The sequence below is a fragment of the Emydura macquarii genome, unplaced genomic scaffold, assembly GCF_026122565.2.
Source record: "Emydura macquarii macquarii isolate MOO-44397 ecotype Brisbane River unplaced genomic scaffold, CSIRO-AGI_Emac_v2 contig_1644, whole genome shotgun sequence".
NCBI classification, from domain to species: Eukaryota; Metazoa; Chordata; order Testudines; family Chelidae; genus Emydura; species Emydura macquarii.
Window position 1 is genome coordinate 27,744,916 of NW_027131781.1, and position 14,178 is coordinate 27,759,093.

A 14,178-nucleotide genomic window follows, 5' to 3' on the forward strand; every position below is an offset into this window, starting at 1 on the left:
ACTGCCCTCTCCTGCTTGCTCAGTTATGCCAAGGTGGCTGCGCAGGCCCACTACCGGCCTACTAGCGTGGTTGCTTTTGGCACTAAGCATGATAAGCAAAATTCCAAGTACGGAGCTGAACACAGGTGTTACCCAAGTACTGGAGGGGGGGGAGGGGGGCGGGCCCTGCTACCCTTTCTGGTCTACACTTTCTTACCCAGGGCTCCAAGGGGGCCCAGCCCCCTGGTGTCCGAGCCCCTTCTAGCGAACCCCTAAGTGTCTCACTTTCCAGGTCGCTGCACAGTTTGGCTCTGCTGAGAGAGTTTGACTCAGCACGCGGGAGCTGCGCACCTGCAGCCTCACCCCATGCTTTGTGCACTGGCGCTTTGACTCCGAGCGGCCCTGGGCTGGCAGGCGTGTGTGCTGGCTCTGGCACTCTGCCGTCTGGGAGGGGATTTGCTGGCATGTATGAAGGCTGCTAAGGGCCACACACCAGGTTGTTGCCCTGTGGTGAGATGACACCGTGTCTCTCGCTGTCACACACTGGCTTGTCCCAGGGCTGCAATGTTTTTTGCCCGCTCCAGATGTTTCCCTTTGCTGCTGTGACCCTTTAGCACTGGCACTCGCTTTAGCACCTGCAGGGCTCTGCTGGGGCATGTATCCTGATCAGCAGCGTGGTGCGTGGGGGGTGGGGCAGGAGTCTTAGACAGCCTATGGCACAAATCTAAGAGGACAGTGCCCCTGAATTCAGGCAACTCATTGGGAAACCCACCACCAGCCCAATACACACAGCACCTGTGACGCTGTGCCTTAGGCGCGCTGGGGCTAATTACCCAAAATGCTGGTGCTGCATCTCCTGATCTGGGCTGGCCGATGACTCACTAAACTCTCTGGCTGCCGGGACTTCCTGCAGTCTGCCAACAAGCCCAGCAGTGCTGTGCCTGGACAGTAAATATCGGCCCCTTACACTGCAGACAAGCCCCGGACTCTGTCATGCTCCCCGGCTGGGAGGGCAGCAGCAATGCTGGGACTACTGGCCTACATGAGGTGCAGACAAGCTCTGTGCCGGGGGCTGGGCGAGGCTGTGGCTGGCGAGGCGCTAGCGCTAACGTGGCTGCTGGAAGTTTACTTTTGTTAGTCCCTGGCCTGCAGGGCAGGGCTCATTTCCATTTGAGGCGGTGGAGCCTTGGGGGGTCCCATGGTGCAGGGCCGGGTCCCACTGGCCTTGAGGCTGAAGTTGTGCTGGTGACACTTTGCAGCAAGCGCTCGGCGCCCTTCTTTCTCAGTTAACAATAGGAAGCGGGTCAGAGTCAGTGGGGGGCCGGGAGGGTCCCTCGGCCCAGGTGGCTAGTTCAGAGGCTGTGCCCTGCTCTGACCTGCGGGTGTCGCTGCAGAGTTGCCGGGAGCCCTGGGCAGCAGCGGGTTGCCAGCTCTTGTAGCTGTTGAGCAGCCCACCCCGTCCAGCAGGTCCCAGCCTCTCACCGGAGACGGGAGCGGTAACCTGCTGGCTCACGTGTGTCATGTGCCCTCTGCCACCCTTCCCCTTCTTGGCCACTCCGCTGACCATGGAGCCTGGGGGTTTTCAGCCTCAGGCTCTAGCTTAGGGCCACTGACCGCACTGTTGGGGGTGCAGAGCTTCTCGCACGTGTGCCTGAACGCTGACATGCCGTGAGCCAGTAGGGGGACCAGATGGCCCGATTCTATAGGACCAGGCCCAATATTTGGGGCTTTGACTTATATAGGCACCTATTACCCCTCCTCCCCCGCCCCCACACACACACACACACGCCAACTGGTCACCCTATGGCCCAGCCCTGGCTGGCACCAATGCTGAGCCCACAGCCTCTGCTGGAGCTTGAGCACCCCCCTCCCCCAGAGGGGCCTGCGCTAGCTAAGCTGGCCCTTCCAGGAGCACACAGTAGGTGCAAACACTTAACACAGCCCTGCCCTTGGCCCCGCTTCTCCAAACCGCCATTGCTTTGTCTTTAATAGCAGGTGACACACCCAGAGCCAGACAGAGCCAAGAAACCGAACACCCATGGCCCCACTTCAGTTTCCTTCCCACACCAGAGCATTTTGGGGGTTGTCTGGGGCCAGCCAGGGTCCTGCGGATGCAGTGCAGGGCTTTGGTCTGAAACATGGAGCTTTCTGCCCCTCACCCCCTCTGACCTTGCTGGTCCAGCCCCTTCCCTCCCCCTGCCACAATCCTGTGCATCTCACGTGGCGTCTCCTGTGAGTCCTTTTACAGCCTTTCAGGGCCTCTGTCCAGTGTCTCCCACGTGAGCCTCTGTGAATGACTTCATTGCCAGGCAGCCATGGCTCAACACGCCTGTGTGGAAGCCAGGCGTCTTGGCTGTTTGTATTTGAATAGAGGAGGAGGCCGCTGTACCGCCACTCAATTGTAAACCCTGTGTCACTGCCCGTGGGCTCACAGCCAGGCCTGGCAGGCTCAGGAGAACAGAGGTGAAGACCCGCACATCCAAAACGAAGTTTGCAGACATATAAAGAACCCGTAGCAGAGGCAGATTCCCCACATGATCCGAACCCCTCTGATGCCCCACAGAGGATCTGAGCCTGCCACGGCCTCGCCCACAGAGCTTGGCCCTGCAGCTCTAGAGACTTGGACTTTTGTCGCGGGAGGCTCCCTGGCTAAATCCCTGCTGTCAGCCGAGAGGCAGTCATTACACCCCGCTGCTGCAGGTCCCACTAGCGCGCATTACAGAACACGCTCTTCGCACATTCTTGCTTCAGCCGAGCAGCCCACCATCACCTTCAGCGCTGCCGTTCCTCAGCTGCGCGGTTGGCTGCTTCCGGCGGGAGGGAACAGAGGTACCCTCTGGGTAAGACGTGCTTAGTGCTACTCAGCAGAGAATGAAGCCCAATAATTACCAAAGCCGAGCGACTGATTCAAAATCTAACCAGTTTTATTTTGGAAGTGCCTTAAAATCAACGTCAATTCGAATTTACCCCTTCACAGCTCACCTCTATTAATAATTTCCTCTCTCCCCAAACAGAAAGTTAGTTTAGCATTCAAAAGTAATGCATATGGCATTTTAATGCCTTGACCCTTTGCGGTAATCATTAGTGTCGTTATTTCAAGAGGCATTAATAGTAGCTAACAAATTACACAAAACCTTTTGGTGATAGGCCAACAACAACACGAGATTATGGCCCAAGCCTTTAAATGCATACAGGGAACAAATACAGCTAAAGTGCGAAGAACTTTAACAGCAGCAAGGGCACTGGATGAATGCGGAAATCAGTTTCTTTCGGTAGCAGCGAGCAAGCACTGGTTTAATCCATGCACATCTCACAGGCCAATTCACGACTGAATGTCCAGACAAGAGCGCCACACTTCGCTGGTGTCGTGTGGGCGCAGGCAACAGCTGGACAAATGGCGGAAATGTGTTTGAATGGGAGAACAGCTGTTGATTCCTCCATCTTTGGAGCAGGAAACATCTGGGCTGCGTTGCACGGATGGCTGCGGTCACTGGCAGAGAGTGGGAACGTACCCCGAATCCCTTTCATGGGGGCCCAGCAACCGGCTCGATACTGGGATTTACTTGCCACCTGTACTGGGGTCTGCCAGGCTGAAAAGCCTCCCAAGCCCCTCAGATGAGGATTCCCCTTCAGTTAGAGTTGTGCAGAGACCCTCATTGCCCAAAGCAACCTGGCGTGGCACTGCTGGTTCCCCCAAGGTGGGTGGCAGGATCCCCTGGCCATTCGCCCTAGCTGCTGCTGTCGTCAGTGCCTGGACATGCAAATCGTGGTGCTGAGCACCTCCGAGGGCCACGTTACGCCTGCCAAAAAGGGGGGGTGCCAGGGCCCCAAGTGAACACATTGCCCCAGGTCCTTACAGGCGTTACGCTGCCTCCACTGCTGCCCAGCTGCTCCAGCTGCACCTGGCTGGCAGAGGGGCCGTCTCCCCCTGGATCTGCGTCGGATTGTGGGTTGAGTGCAGGCGAGATCCCTGGCCCCGCTGACGTCAGTGGCAGCTTTGCCATTAATAGCAGCGGGGGTGAGAGGGCTCTTTTGTCTGAAGACGTTCTGGTCCGTAAGATTGGCAGTTCAGTCGCTTAATGTAAGTGTCTCGCGGGGAGATCCCAGCCGCTGCCCTAGAACACAGCTGTCTCGCTCGCTCGCACACATGGCTCTGGGCGCTGCCCCCGGGGAAGCAGGAGTGAGATCCAGGAGGAATGCATTTCAGTGATGCTGCCCTGGCATAAAAGCCCCTTGTTTCAGGGGCTACGTGACCCAGTACAGAGCTGCGGGATGCTATTACCGAGGCTCACACAAGCCTAATCAAAGCTCCTTTTCATTGGCTCCGAAGGTCAGAGACAAACACAAAAGGGAAGCCCCAAGGAACGGTGAAAGAGATGCCTGACTGAGGACTGGTGCATCCCCGCGGGATGGCAGAGCCGTGCTGGCTGGCTGGCTGCGCTGCCTTTGGGGTCTCCGTAAATCACAGGCCAAGCCACTCTCGCTGGGCAATGACCTCAGTGAACCTTCTACCGCTGGCCTGGGGAGACCCTCCGCATCCTTGCAATTCCAGCCTGGGACGGTGCGGCTCCAGAGGGGCGTCTCTGCAAGGCTGGGCGGGAGCCTTGCTCCGGCCACCCAGCAGCTCCCATCTGAAAAGCATCAGGGAACCTTTCGCAAGGGTCAAGAAGCGGCTAGTTCTGGCCACAGAGCAGCTGGCCCCACGGCAGGCCAGGCAGCAGTGTTCACGCCGGGGCAGTCTGGGTGTATGCAGGGGGAGGGAGGGAGGATTAGAAGTTCTCATAATGATGCACAAAGTAGGTCTGGTCCTGCTTGTTGAGCTGCTGGCAGGCTTGCTCCACGTTCTTGGTCATCCCCGGGGGGCCGCAGCTGAAGACGCCGATCTTCCACACCTGGGGAAGCAGGACAAACGCAGGGGCATCAAGTAACAGCACCACGGAGGCACAGAGAGCAAGGGGCTCCCCCCAGCCCACCCACTGCACCAGCCTGGTTTGTCACACCGGCTGCCTCAGGTCCAAGGTCTTCGCTCTGCTGCCCTGGGGTGGGGTGCGACAGTTTCCCACCTGCCCGTGCACAGCAATGCATGGGGGTAGCAGTGGAGACCCAGGCCGCAAGGGTCACCGATCTCACCCCTCCCCCCCCCCGCCCAGCACCCTGCAGCACCCGCCCCGGTTCATGGTCCTAGCCCCTGGGAGAATCCATGAACTGCACTCTGAATGGGGGCTGGAGGGCGAGCAAGCGTGCCCCCTGGGGGGTGGTAAGCGCACGCATGCTCAGGGCAGACGCTGCCTTCCAGGGAAGCTCTTCCACACCTGACCCCACCACGCTCCGCTCCGCCTGTTTGCTCGGCACCTGCCATTTCAACCAGAGGAGTGAATGCCTCCGAAAGAGACCTGCCTTCAGGGCCAGGCTGGAGCTCCAGGGCAGGCCGGGCGAACAAAAGCAGCATTTGTTTCTCTGTTCACAGTCAGCCGCTCCCCGCCGAGCGAGCGGCTCAAACGCACCAGGTGGAGGCGTGGCTGGCTCAGGGGACTCGATGCCCCACACCCTTTCCCATCAGCGGTGCACTGGGCGGTGTCAGGTCCCCTAGCCCAGGGCAGGACTGTCCCCTGGAAGGCATTTGCTAGGTTCACGCCCCGTTTAAGTCTAGTTTTAACATTCCCCAAGCTATGGGCTCTCTTGGGGGGAGGGGAGCCGGGCACATCTCCCCACTGGGACGCCTGGCCTGACATTCAGCCAGGAGACACAGCAGTTCATTTCAGCCCACCCCTGCCTTCCCACCCAGGCACTCTGAGGCACCTCTCCCTGAGGCCTGGCTCGTCTCAGCCTTCCTCACACACCAGTCCCGCCCTGATGGTTTTCACTGCTCTGAACGTGGGCAAGTTGGTCAGGACCTGCCCGCTGCAGGGGCGCGCACTAGCGCAGCGGGGAGGGGGTGCTGGGGACGATCGGCCCCCGCCCCAAGAGGAGAGGACTCTGCCTGGGCAGCCCTTGGACGGTATTGGTCTAGCATTGCCGTAGCACATCGCAACTCATGTCCGGCCTGCTGGCTTCCGTCTACCCCAGTCCACGGGCGGTTGGTATTAAAGGCCGGGGGGAGGCTGAGGAGAGACCGTGGTGGCCCCGTTTCTTTCCTGGCCCTCCCTGCTGGGAATGGCAGAACTATTCATGCTCCATGCAGGTTCCCCTCAGCCTCCGGGAACCTACCTGCATGGAGCAGATAAAGCCCAGCAGGCCAGGCAGCGCGAGCCCGGCTCCAGCGTCTAACCTGGCTTCTCCGGGCTCAGTTTCAATTTCGCTTCGCTCTGCCTGGCGCTGCCCACCTGGCTGGGCTTGGGCAGCACTACAGTCTGAACCTGCTCTGCCCGCAGTCTGCCCGCCAGTAACCTGAGTCGACTGCTTGCTGCTGCCGCAGTGCTTCTCTGTGCTTGCCAGACCGGTTCCTCATCTCCTCTCCCCCCAGCCCCACGCCGCCTCTCTCCTCCTCCCCCTAGCCTGTTGAGTCACCAGGTAAGAGTCCCTTAAAGGACACTCATTTGGTTTTCAGCTACGGGAAATGGAAAGTGAAATGTAAGAGCAGAAGCGGCATGGCTTGGCTTGAAAGCAGAGTGAAGAGTGTGCAGACTTGGGGTTTTATAATGCCCCCCCCCTTCCCCCCGCAGACTTGCAGTGTGACATTGGACCACCAAGTCATTTAAGGCTTGATCTGAAGGAGTGTCTTTCCACTGATTTAGGACGGCAACGGATATAGGGGACTTAATCAGCCTGTGCCTCAGTTTCTCCATCCAAAAACCAGGGATGATACTTGATAGTATTGTGTAGCTTAATTCATTGGTTTTGGTTAGGGGCTTTGAGGTCAGCAGCTGGAAAGCGCGTTAGACGTGCTAAGTGTTTTCACAAATCCCCTTTCATTCAATGCACGCCTCCTGGATCACAGGAGACTGGGATTTTATGGGACACCGCCTCCCGCGGAGGCTGGAGCAAATTGCCAGAAGAGGAGTGTGGGTGTGTGCTGGGGGGAAGCAGGGCCCGCTCTCAGCATCACTTTTCAAAGCGGGAGGTGAGAGAGCTGGACAAGACAAGATGCCACCAGGCCAGCCTCGTGCTCTGTGCAGAGGGAGAGCCCGTCCTTCCAAGCCATTGCAGGGCTGGCCTGGAATTGCATCACTCAGTGTGGGGCAGGGGCAGGCACCCCTAAGCTGTCCAGTCCCTAGGGCCAGGGCCAGCTGTGCAGGGCTGGGGAGCTGAGCAATAAGTGGTCGGGGGGGAATGAATCCCCCTCCACTTGGCCCAGAGCCCTTCAGAGCATTCCCACGAGGGAAGCGGCAGGCTGGCGGCAATGACGGGCACCTGGGGGCAGCGAATGCTCCCCCCCACGTTTTTTTTTACTTGTTGAAGTGGTGGGGGGAGCTCTGAGCTCGGTGGGGGAGGAGTGGCGGGGCCTCGGGGGAAGGGTGTGTGTGTGGAGGAGGGGGGCCAAGCAGGGAGGGGGCGGCTGCACACGTGGCAAGGGGACTGCGGGGGTTGGGGGAGGGGTGAAAGGAAGGGTGCAAAGTGGCCTTGGCCGTTTTTCAGACTCGGGGGGGTGGGGTGGTTCCTCGGGTGGAGCAGCACTGGGGGGACACAACACAGCAGGGGCTGCATTGGGCGACGGGGCGTTTGGGAACCCGACAATGGCCGGAGTGCGGGCGAGGGCAGCAGTTTGGGGCACGCTGGGAAGGGGCGAGGGGTGTAGGGGCAGGGTAGCAGCACCGGGCCGGCTGGCTGGGCATGGCGGGAGGGGCAGTGTGTTTCGGGGAGCGCTCAGCGCCGGGAGGATGCCTGGTGTGCACCAGTGCTGGGGGCAGAACGCGCAGGTGAGATGGGGGAGGGGAGGGCTCGCACAGACCCCTGCCCTGCGGAGGGAGGGGGGCACGGGAGCTGCTGCAGCAGCACACAGGCCAGAGCAGCAGGACAGCAGGAAGGGGTGGAGGGAGGACGCCCAACCAGCCAGGTCCGTCTCCTGGGATATGGAGCCTTCTCTCTGCCCCAGCTCACCTCCTCTCGCGTGGCTGTCTGCACCCCTCCTGCCTCCTGCCCGACCTTCCTGCGTCTCTCCCAAGCTCCCTGTGGCTCTGTTTAATGCCCCCCTGTCTCCTACCAATGTCCCACCACCCCCCTCTCAGCCAGGAAGGGAGGAACCGGCTGAGGCTCCAGTCCCAGGCCCACCCAGTCGCCTACGGAGGCACACAACAGCTCACGCTGGCCTGGCGGGAGGGAGCAGGGACAGCGACAGAGAGACGAGGGAGTCCCCCAGGGAGCCGAGACACGCGAGGGGGGTGGGGGTGGGGGTTGAGGAGGTGGGAGGCCATGGGGCGAAGCAGGGGTAGAGTATGAGCAGGGCCTGGGGCAGAAGAGGCGGGACGGGGCGCTCGCCTTCCCTAGGGGTAGCTTCACCAGCCGCTCACGCCCCAGTCACTTTCGGGATGACTGCTACCCGGTGTGTGTCGCTGTCTGGGGGCCGGGCTTCCAAGCCCATGTTCCCAAGTCCTTGGGCTCATGTTTTGCAGTGGGCAGGTGCTAAGAGATTTTGGTCACTCTTTAGGGCCTGGCCTGGGAATTGCCCGACCGCCTGTGGTTGGAAGGGAACGTGGGCCAGTGGCAGGGTCAGCCCAGACCAGCTGGCGTAAGGATGCCATTCTCCCTGGCGGTAGGACTGGCAGCCGCCTCTCCCCTCCTTTGGCAAGGCTTCAGGACACTCTCCGGCCCAGCCCCACCCTTTGGCCATTTGGGAATGTCTCCTCCAGCCCTTGGCCGGGCCCTCTTTGCACGGGGGGCTCCCAGGGGCCTCCCCAGCCACACTTCTCAGCTGCCACTTTTCCCGCGGCCGTGGCTGGGCGGAGGTCGGTGGGGCTGAGGGCCGGCCCGGCACTGACCTCAGGATGCACCTCCTGCAGTGATTTGAAGAAGGGCACGAAGGGCGGCCGCCCGAAGTGCGTGATGGAGCGCAGCCCTGTGAACAGGCTCCGGTTCAGGACCTTCTGGAAGTGCCGCTCACAGATGTACTGAAAGAGAAAGGCACCACGGGTAAGAGAGGGGCTTCCCCGCTCTGACATGGCCCTGCCACCCTAGCCCAGCCTTGGCCAAGGTGAAATTTGCCCTGCCCTCTCCCAGGCTCTCGCTCTCGGCACGGGGTGGCAGCCCCGGCGTGGGGCGCTCACCAGCATGGTGGTGCGCAGGTCGAACTTCTCCGCCAGCTGGGTGATGTAGATGTGCACCGACACCAGGTCGTGCCGGTCGTTTTCCTCCACCTCGCGGATGATGTCGGCCAGCCACTCAAATTGCCGCTGCGTCCGTGTCACCCAGATGAAATAGATCTGAGGGCGCAAAGAGAGGAGGTCACTGGCAGGGCCCTAGAGACCCGAAGCTGGTGTCCCTCCAGGGGATCCCTGCAGCCAGCCCGCCCTGGGGGATGCCCCACAGGCAGCTCCACCAGCATTTCTAGCCATGACAGCAAAGATAAAAGCTCTGTGCTGAGGGAGGTGATAGGTGGCAGCCCAGAGATGGCACTGGGAGTGCTGGGCAAAAAACTTGGAGCTGGGTCAATGGGCATTTCAGAGCCTGTAAAGGCCCCGCTCCGGGTTGGGTCTCAGAGACTAGGGCAGGGCCAGGGGACGCACGTTCACAACAGCATCACACACTGCGGCCGTCTGAGATGGACGGCAATGGGGACAGGCCTGGGGAAGCCCTGAGACCTCGGAGTGACCAGGGAGCAGACGGGCTTAGCCAGACCCTTTGGCCTCGCTGCCTGCTCTCTCCTGGGCGCTGCGGTGCGGGACAGTCATCAGACGTTCCTCCCACGTAACCAGGGCAGCGAGAGGAGGGGTTGCGGAGTCTCTTGTTCTCTGTGGGCTCTCACCTTCTTACACGGGATCTTGGAGTTGACCGAGGACTTGAAAACCAGGTCTTTGAGGATGGAGGCGAAGGGAGTCACCCCGATGCCTCCTCCCACCAGCACAGACACTTCAAACTTGTTCCACTCCTGGTGGCCCTCGCCGAACGGCCCGTCCAGATAGAGCTGGAAAGGAGTCGGGTGTTAGCAAAGCTTCCCTGCCTGCGCTGCTGTCTTAGGGGTGGGGCTGGCCAGGAAATGCAGCCATCTCTGCGGGGTGGAGCAGAAAGCAGCTGGCATAGCACAGAGCGTCCCGGGATGGGTGGAGAGGACTTTTTACAAACAGCGCTCAGGGATCTCTAATGCTCGCTTAGAATAGACAGGATCCAAGCCTGCTGCCTTTCCTTGGAACATCCCACGCGCAGCTAGCTGTAATAGAAATCAGTGCACCTGCCGGTGGAGGATGACGGGCTAAGTGGAACTGGTGGCGCCAAAGAATCTAGGTGCTCATAGCCCGAGGCTTAGATCTCTGGAGTCTAAGCTCACCCCTTTGCCCCCCACACTGATTAGCCACCCCACATCTCACTCTGCTGTGCCTTGTGGTGCTTAGAGGATTCCCCTCTCCAGAGGTGTGGCTTTCTTCCCCGTCTCCAGCACCAGCTGGGGGAGGAAATGCTGGCCGTACCTTGGGATATCTGCCGATTTCAGCCACGCTCTCTGGGGCATACAGCTCCCGCAGCCGGGTGGTCCATGGCCCTGCTGCGCGGATATGCAGGCTCAGCACGTCCTCATGGGGTGCAGAGGTCAGGGTGAAGGGGTGGTATTCGTTCGTCCCCAGGGACAGGCAGGCAATTCGCACCCACTGCCCGGACTTGTAGTCAAAATCCTGCGGCCGCTGAAACTTGAGATAAGTAACACCTAAGAGAAAGGCAAAAATTTCCTTAGCACCTTTCTGAAGAGAACAGCTGCCCACTCGGTAAAACCAGCTTCCCCCAGCTCTGCACGTGGCACTTGACTGGGTGGGAGACGCACGCCACGTCAAAATGAAGGCTCCACCGCTCGCCCTGCCGCCAGGCACTGAGCAGGGTGGGGCAGCGCACCCCCTTGAATGACTGCCTGATGGGGGAGGGCAGAGATCTGGTGCAGGGAGAGTCTGGCTGTTGGGAAGCTGCTCGGACAAGGGGTGTAAAGTCCATCCCTGGAGCTCCCGGCAGATCAGAGCTTAGCCCCAGGGTGCAGGCCAGCTGAGCAAGCTGCTTGGAGGGGACGCCAGGGGAAGAGTCCTGCCAGCTTTGTGAGACTGTGTCTGTTGCTGCTGGGTAATGGTTTGGTCTTTGGAAGGAGTCAGGAAGTGGAGGTTTCTGACCAATCATTTGCCCTGGTTTCTCCTTTCCTATTTGCATCTTTAATCCTATTCAGGCAGGCAGGTGTGCTTCAGCTCCCACCCCTGGGAGCCAGGTGGAACGCACTCCCCTGCCTCTCAGGGCACTGGGAGGGTCATCGGGTTACCAAGCACTTGGAGGGCGTATGAGCGTCATTGTTATCACAGGGCACAGCTGGCTCCTGTGACATCAGCAGCCCGGAGATGCCCGTTCCAGCTGCCAGGCAGTGCCACCGCCACATCCGAAGGGTCGTTAACAGACTTCCGGAGGGACGCACCCATGTGCCTTCTCTGGGTCCAGGCAGCAGGAGGTTAACCTGGGATGCTAAGAACTCCGAGCACAAGGCTCAGCATGGCTCCAGATCTCTGAGAAAGCTGCGTACCTGCGGAGGGCCACGCAGACTGCCTGGCATGCTAACACCCCCGCTGGCCCCAGGGGGAGGGGGCGTCCCCACCGTACCTGATGGGAGGAGCTCAGCTTTCAGCACGCTCATCTCCACCTTCTTCCTGCTCAGGCTGATCAGCTTATCTGCCCCGTAGATGAGAGCCGGGATAATGAAATAGACGTGGAAGCGGGGTTGCTGGACCAGGCCATAGCTGCCATGGATGACGACCTGGGAACACAGCACCAACCATCCCCATGATGACACCACTCAGCGCAGGAAACGGCTCACATATTAACGTGCCCCAAATGGAGGAGTGCAATGGTACAGCTACCCACTGGGGAGTCAGGCTAGGATGGAGGGGCCTGGGAGTCCCAAGCACCTGTTAGTTAGAACAATAATAATCCCTACTTCTTTGCATCCCTGTTCTATAGATGGGGAAACTGAGGCACAGAGCAGGGACGTGACTTGCCAAAGGACACCTGCAGGCCAGTGGCTGAGTGAGGCCTAGAACCCAGGTCTCTTGAGTCCCAGGCCAGGGCTCTATCCACTAGGTCCCGCTGCCTCCCATAGGTGCCCACTCTCTCGGTTCACATGGTTCCAGCACCTGCATGTGCTTTATAACCAGGACAGCTTGGCTACTCGCGGGGCCATGCTACAATCTCTGTGGGTGCGCAGTGGACGTTCCCCCGTCTGCCCTGTGCTGAAGCACATTCTCTGTGCTACCAATACCTTCTTCGTTCTTCTACATACACGCTAGGCCGCGAAACATTAACCTCCCCTCTGCTCAGCAGTTCCTCCTGCCGTCCGCTCCACCACTCCTGGTCCTGCCGCGAGCGGACGACAAATAAGAAGTCCCACCTAGGTTTGCACCTTGCGCTCACCCCCACGGGACCTGCCGAGGTGAAAGACTAGCTGGGAACCCCATCCACGCCCGATACATCACGCTGGCGCCTTGCTAATGGCTGTGAGCAATGCTCTGCACCAGGTACGAAACATGCCTGGCGTCCAATAGCTAGGGTCAGCCCAAGAGCGAAGCGGGGCCGCAGGCTCCGAGCCACGTACCATGATGTAGAGCAGCACGTAGAGGTGGTGCGTGATCCAGAACCCGCGGAAGCTGATGCGCCGGAAGTGGTGGGAGGCGAACACGTACATCACAGCCAGAATCAAGAGCAGTAACACCCCGGTCATGCCTGTCAGAAAGAGGGGCGAGGGTCACTGGAATAGCCTGTGCCAAGCAGAGATCCACTCCTTGCTTGGCACCACCAGTGCGGGGGGTAGATGGGAGTTAGGCAGACACGGCCCCCACCGAACATGGCGTGCACGGATGGCCACCATTACCTGGGACGGTCTCGAAGAACCACCAGTAGTACTTCTGGGGTATCTGTGACCTAGAGAGGAATGAGATGACTTAACCCTCTGACATCAAATCACTGACTTCTCCACAGAACACACCAAATGCCCGCTGGCCCCTGGCCTTCCGCTCCACAAACAGCTCAGGGGCACCCGATAGTGCCCTTCGGGGATGGTGCCGTATCATCCACAGACTCCCCAAAGCGATCGCTTCAGGGGCAGGTTGGAAGAGCTCTCTCGAGCCATGTAGGTGACCTGGCCCAGCCCTCCGCATTGCACCGTCCTCCTTTTGTGGTCTTACCTAGCCGCTCCCCAAACAGCTCGGCTTTGCCGAGACAGCTGTCAGCGAGGGCAAGATGCACTCACCCGTCATCCATGAAGGCATTGGAGAAGAGGCAAGAGAGGATGCTGAGCGGGCTGACCGAGAAGATATAGACATTCACTACATGGCCCCCGGTGTGGAGAACTGCAGGACACAGAGACAAAGACATGGTCACGCACTGGCAGATATCTGTGCTGGAGAGCCGCACACACACAGCCTGAGCTAGATAACGACTAGTGCTTCACAGTACAATGGGAGGGATGCAGTCCCACTCGCCCTCCCTTTCTCCTGGTGCACATAAGCAGGTCACACCATCAATTTTCAGCGTTTTCCTCTACGAGTTCCACACACCTCCACAAGGTCGGTCCTGAACTGCCCCTCTGGCTGTGGAGGATGCGGACCAGTTTGGCTATGGCTGACGTCCTCTTCCCTGTCAGTCTCGGGGCTAGGAGGAGGCTCCCCTCCAAGAGCCGACTTACTTGAAAAGATCAGGGCCGCCATAGCAACCCAGCGGTGAAAGTCCACAGCGGCGTCGAAGGGGATGTAGCGATTGAGGAAGGTTTCGCGCAGGAAGGTGATGAGGTTGCGGCACATGGTGAGCAGGATGTAGGAGTACATGAAGGAGATGCTGGCAGCCGCCCCCCGAGAGATGACGATGCCCACGTAGGTGGTTTCTGCGATTCCCGTTGCTGGCGATGCAAAGGCGTAGTCTGCGAAGAAAGCAGGGCAGGGGCGTTACACCGGGCGAGCGCTAGAGAGCACGGCACTCGCAGGCTGCAAGCGATACGGGGGAGCAGCTCGCTCACTCGGGGGCTCCGTAATAGAGGGGCAGCACACCTGCTCATTTCGACAAGGGGACGGGCAGCGGGGCATGGTGCGGTGCAGGGCT

General features: G+C 59.9%; 1 protein-coding gene across 1 annotated transcript in view; it reads right to left on the reverse strand.

Annotated features, from left to right (window-relative positions):
- Window positions 1–2,812: 2,812 nt before the first annotated feature.
- DUOX2 (dual oxidase 2) overlaps window positions 2,813–14,178 on the reverse strand; it is a 59,075-nt gene continuing 47,709 nt past the window's right edge. Inside the window, 10 exon segments of the mRNA XM_067556036.1 lie at window positions 2,813–4,871; window positions 8,895–9,023; window positions 9,180–9,335; window positions 9,878–10,036; window positions 10,536–10,768; window positions 11,692–11,845; window positions 12,680–12,807; window positions 12,956–13,005; window positions 13,334–13,433; window positions 13,769–13,999. Coding sequence (XP_067412137.1) covers window positions 4,749–4,871; window positions 8,895–9,023; window positions 9,180–9,335; window positions 9,878–10,036; window positions 10,536–10,768; window positions 11,692–11,845; window positions 12,680–12,807; window positions 12,956–13,005; window positions 13,334–13,433; window positions 13,769–13,999 — 1,463 coding nt within the window. The 3' untranslated portion in view covers window positions 2,813–4,748.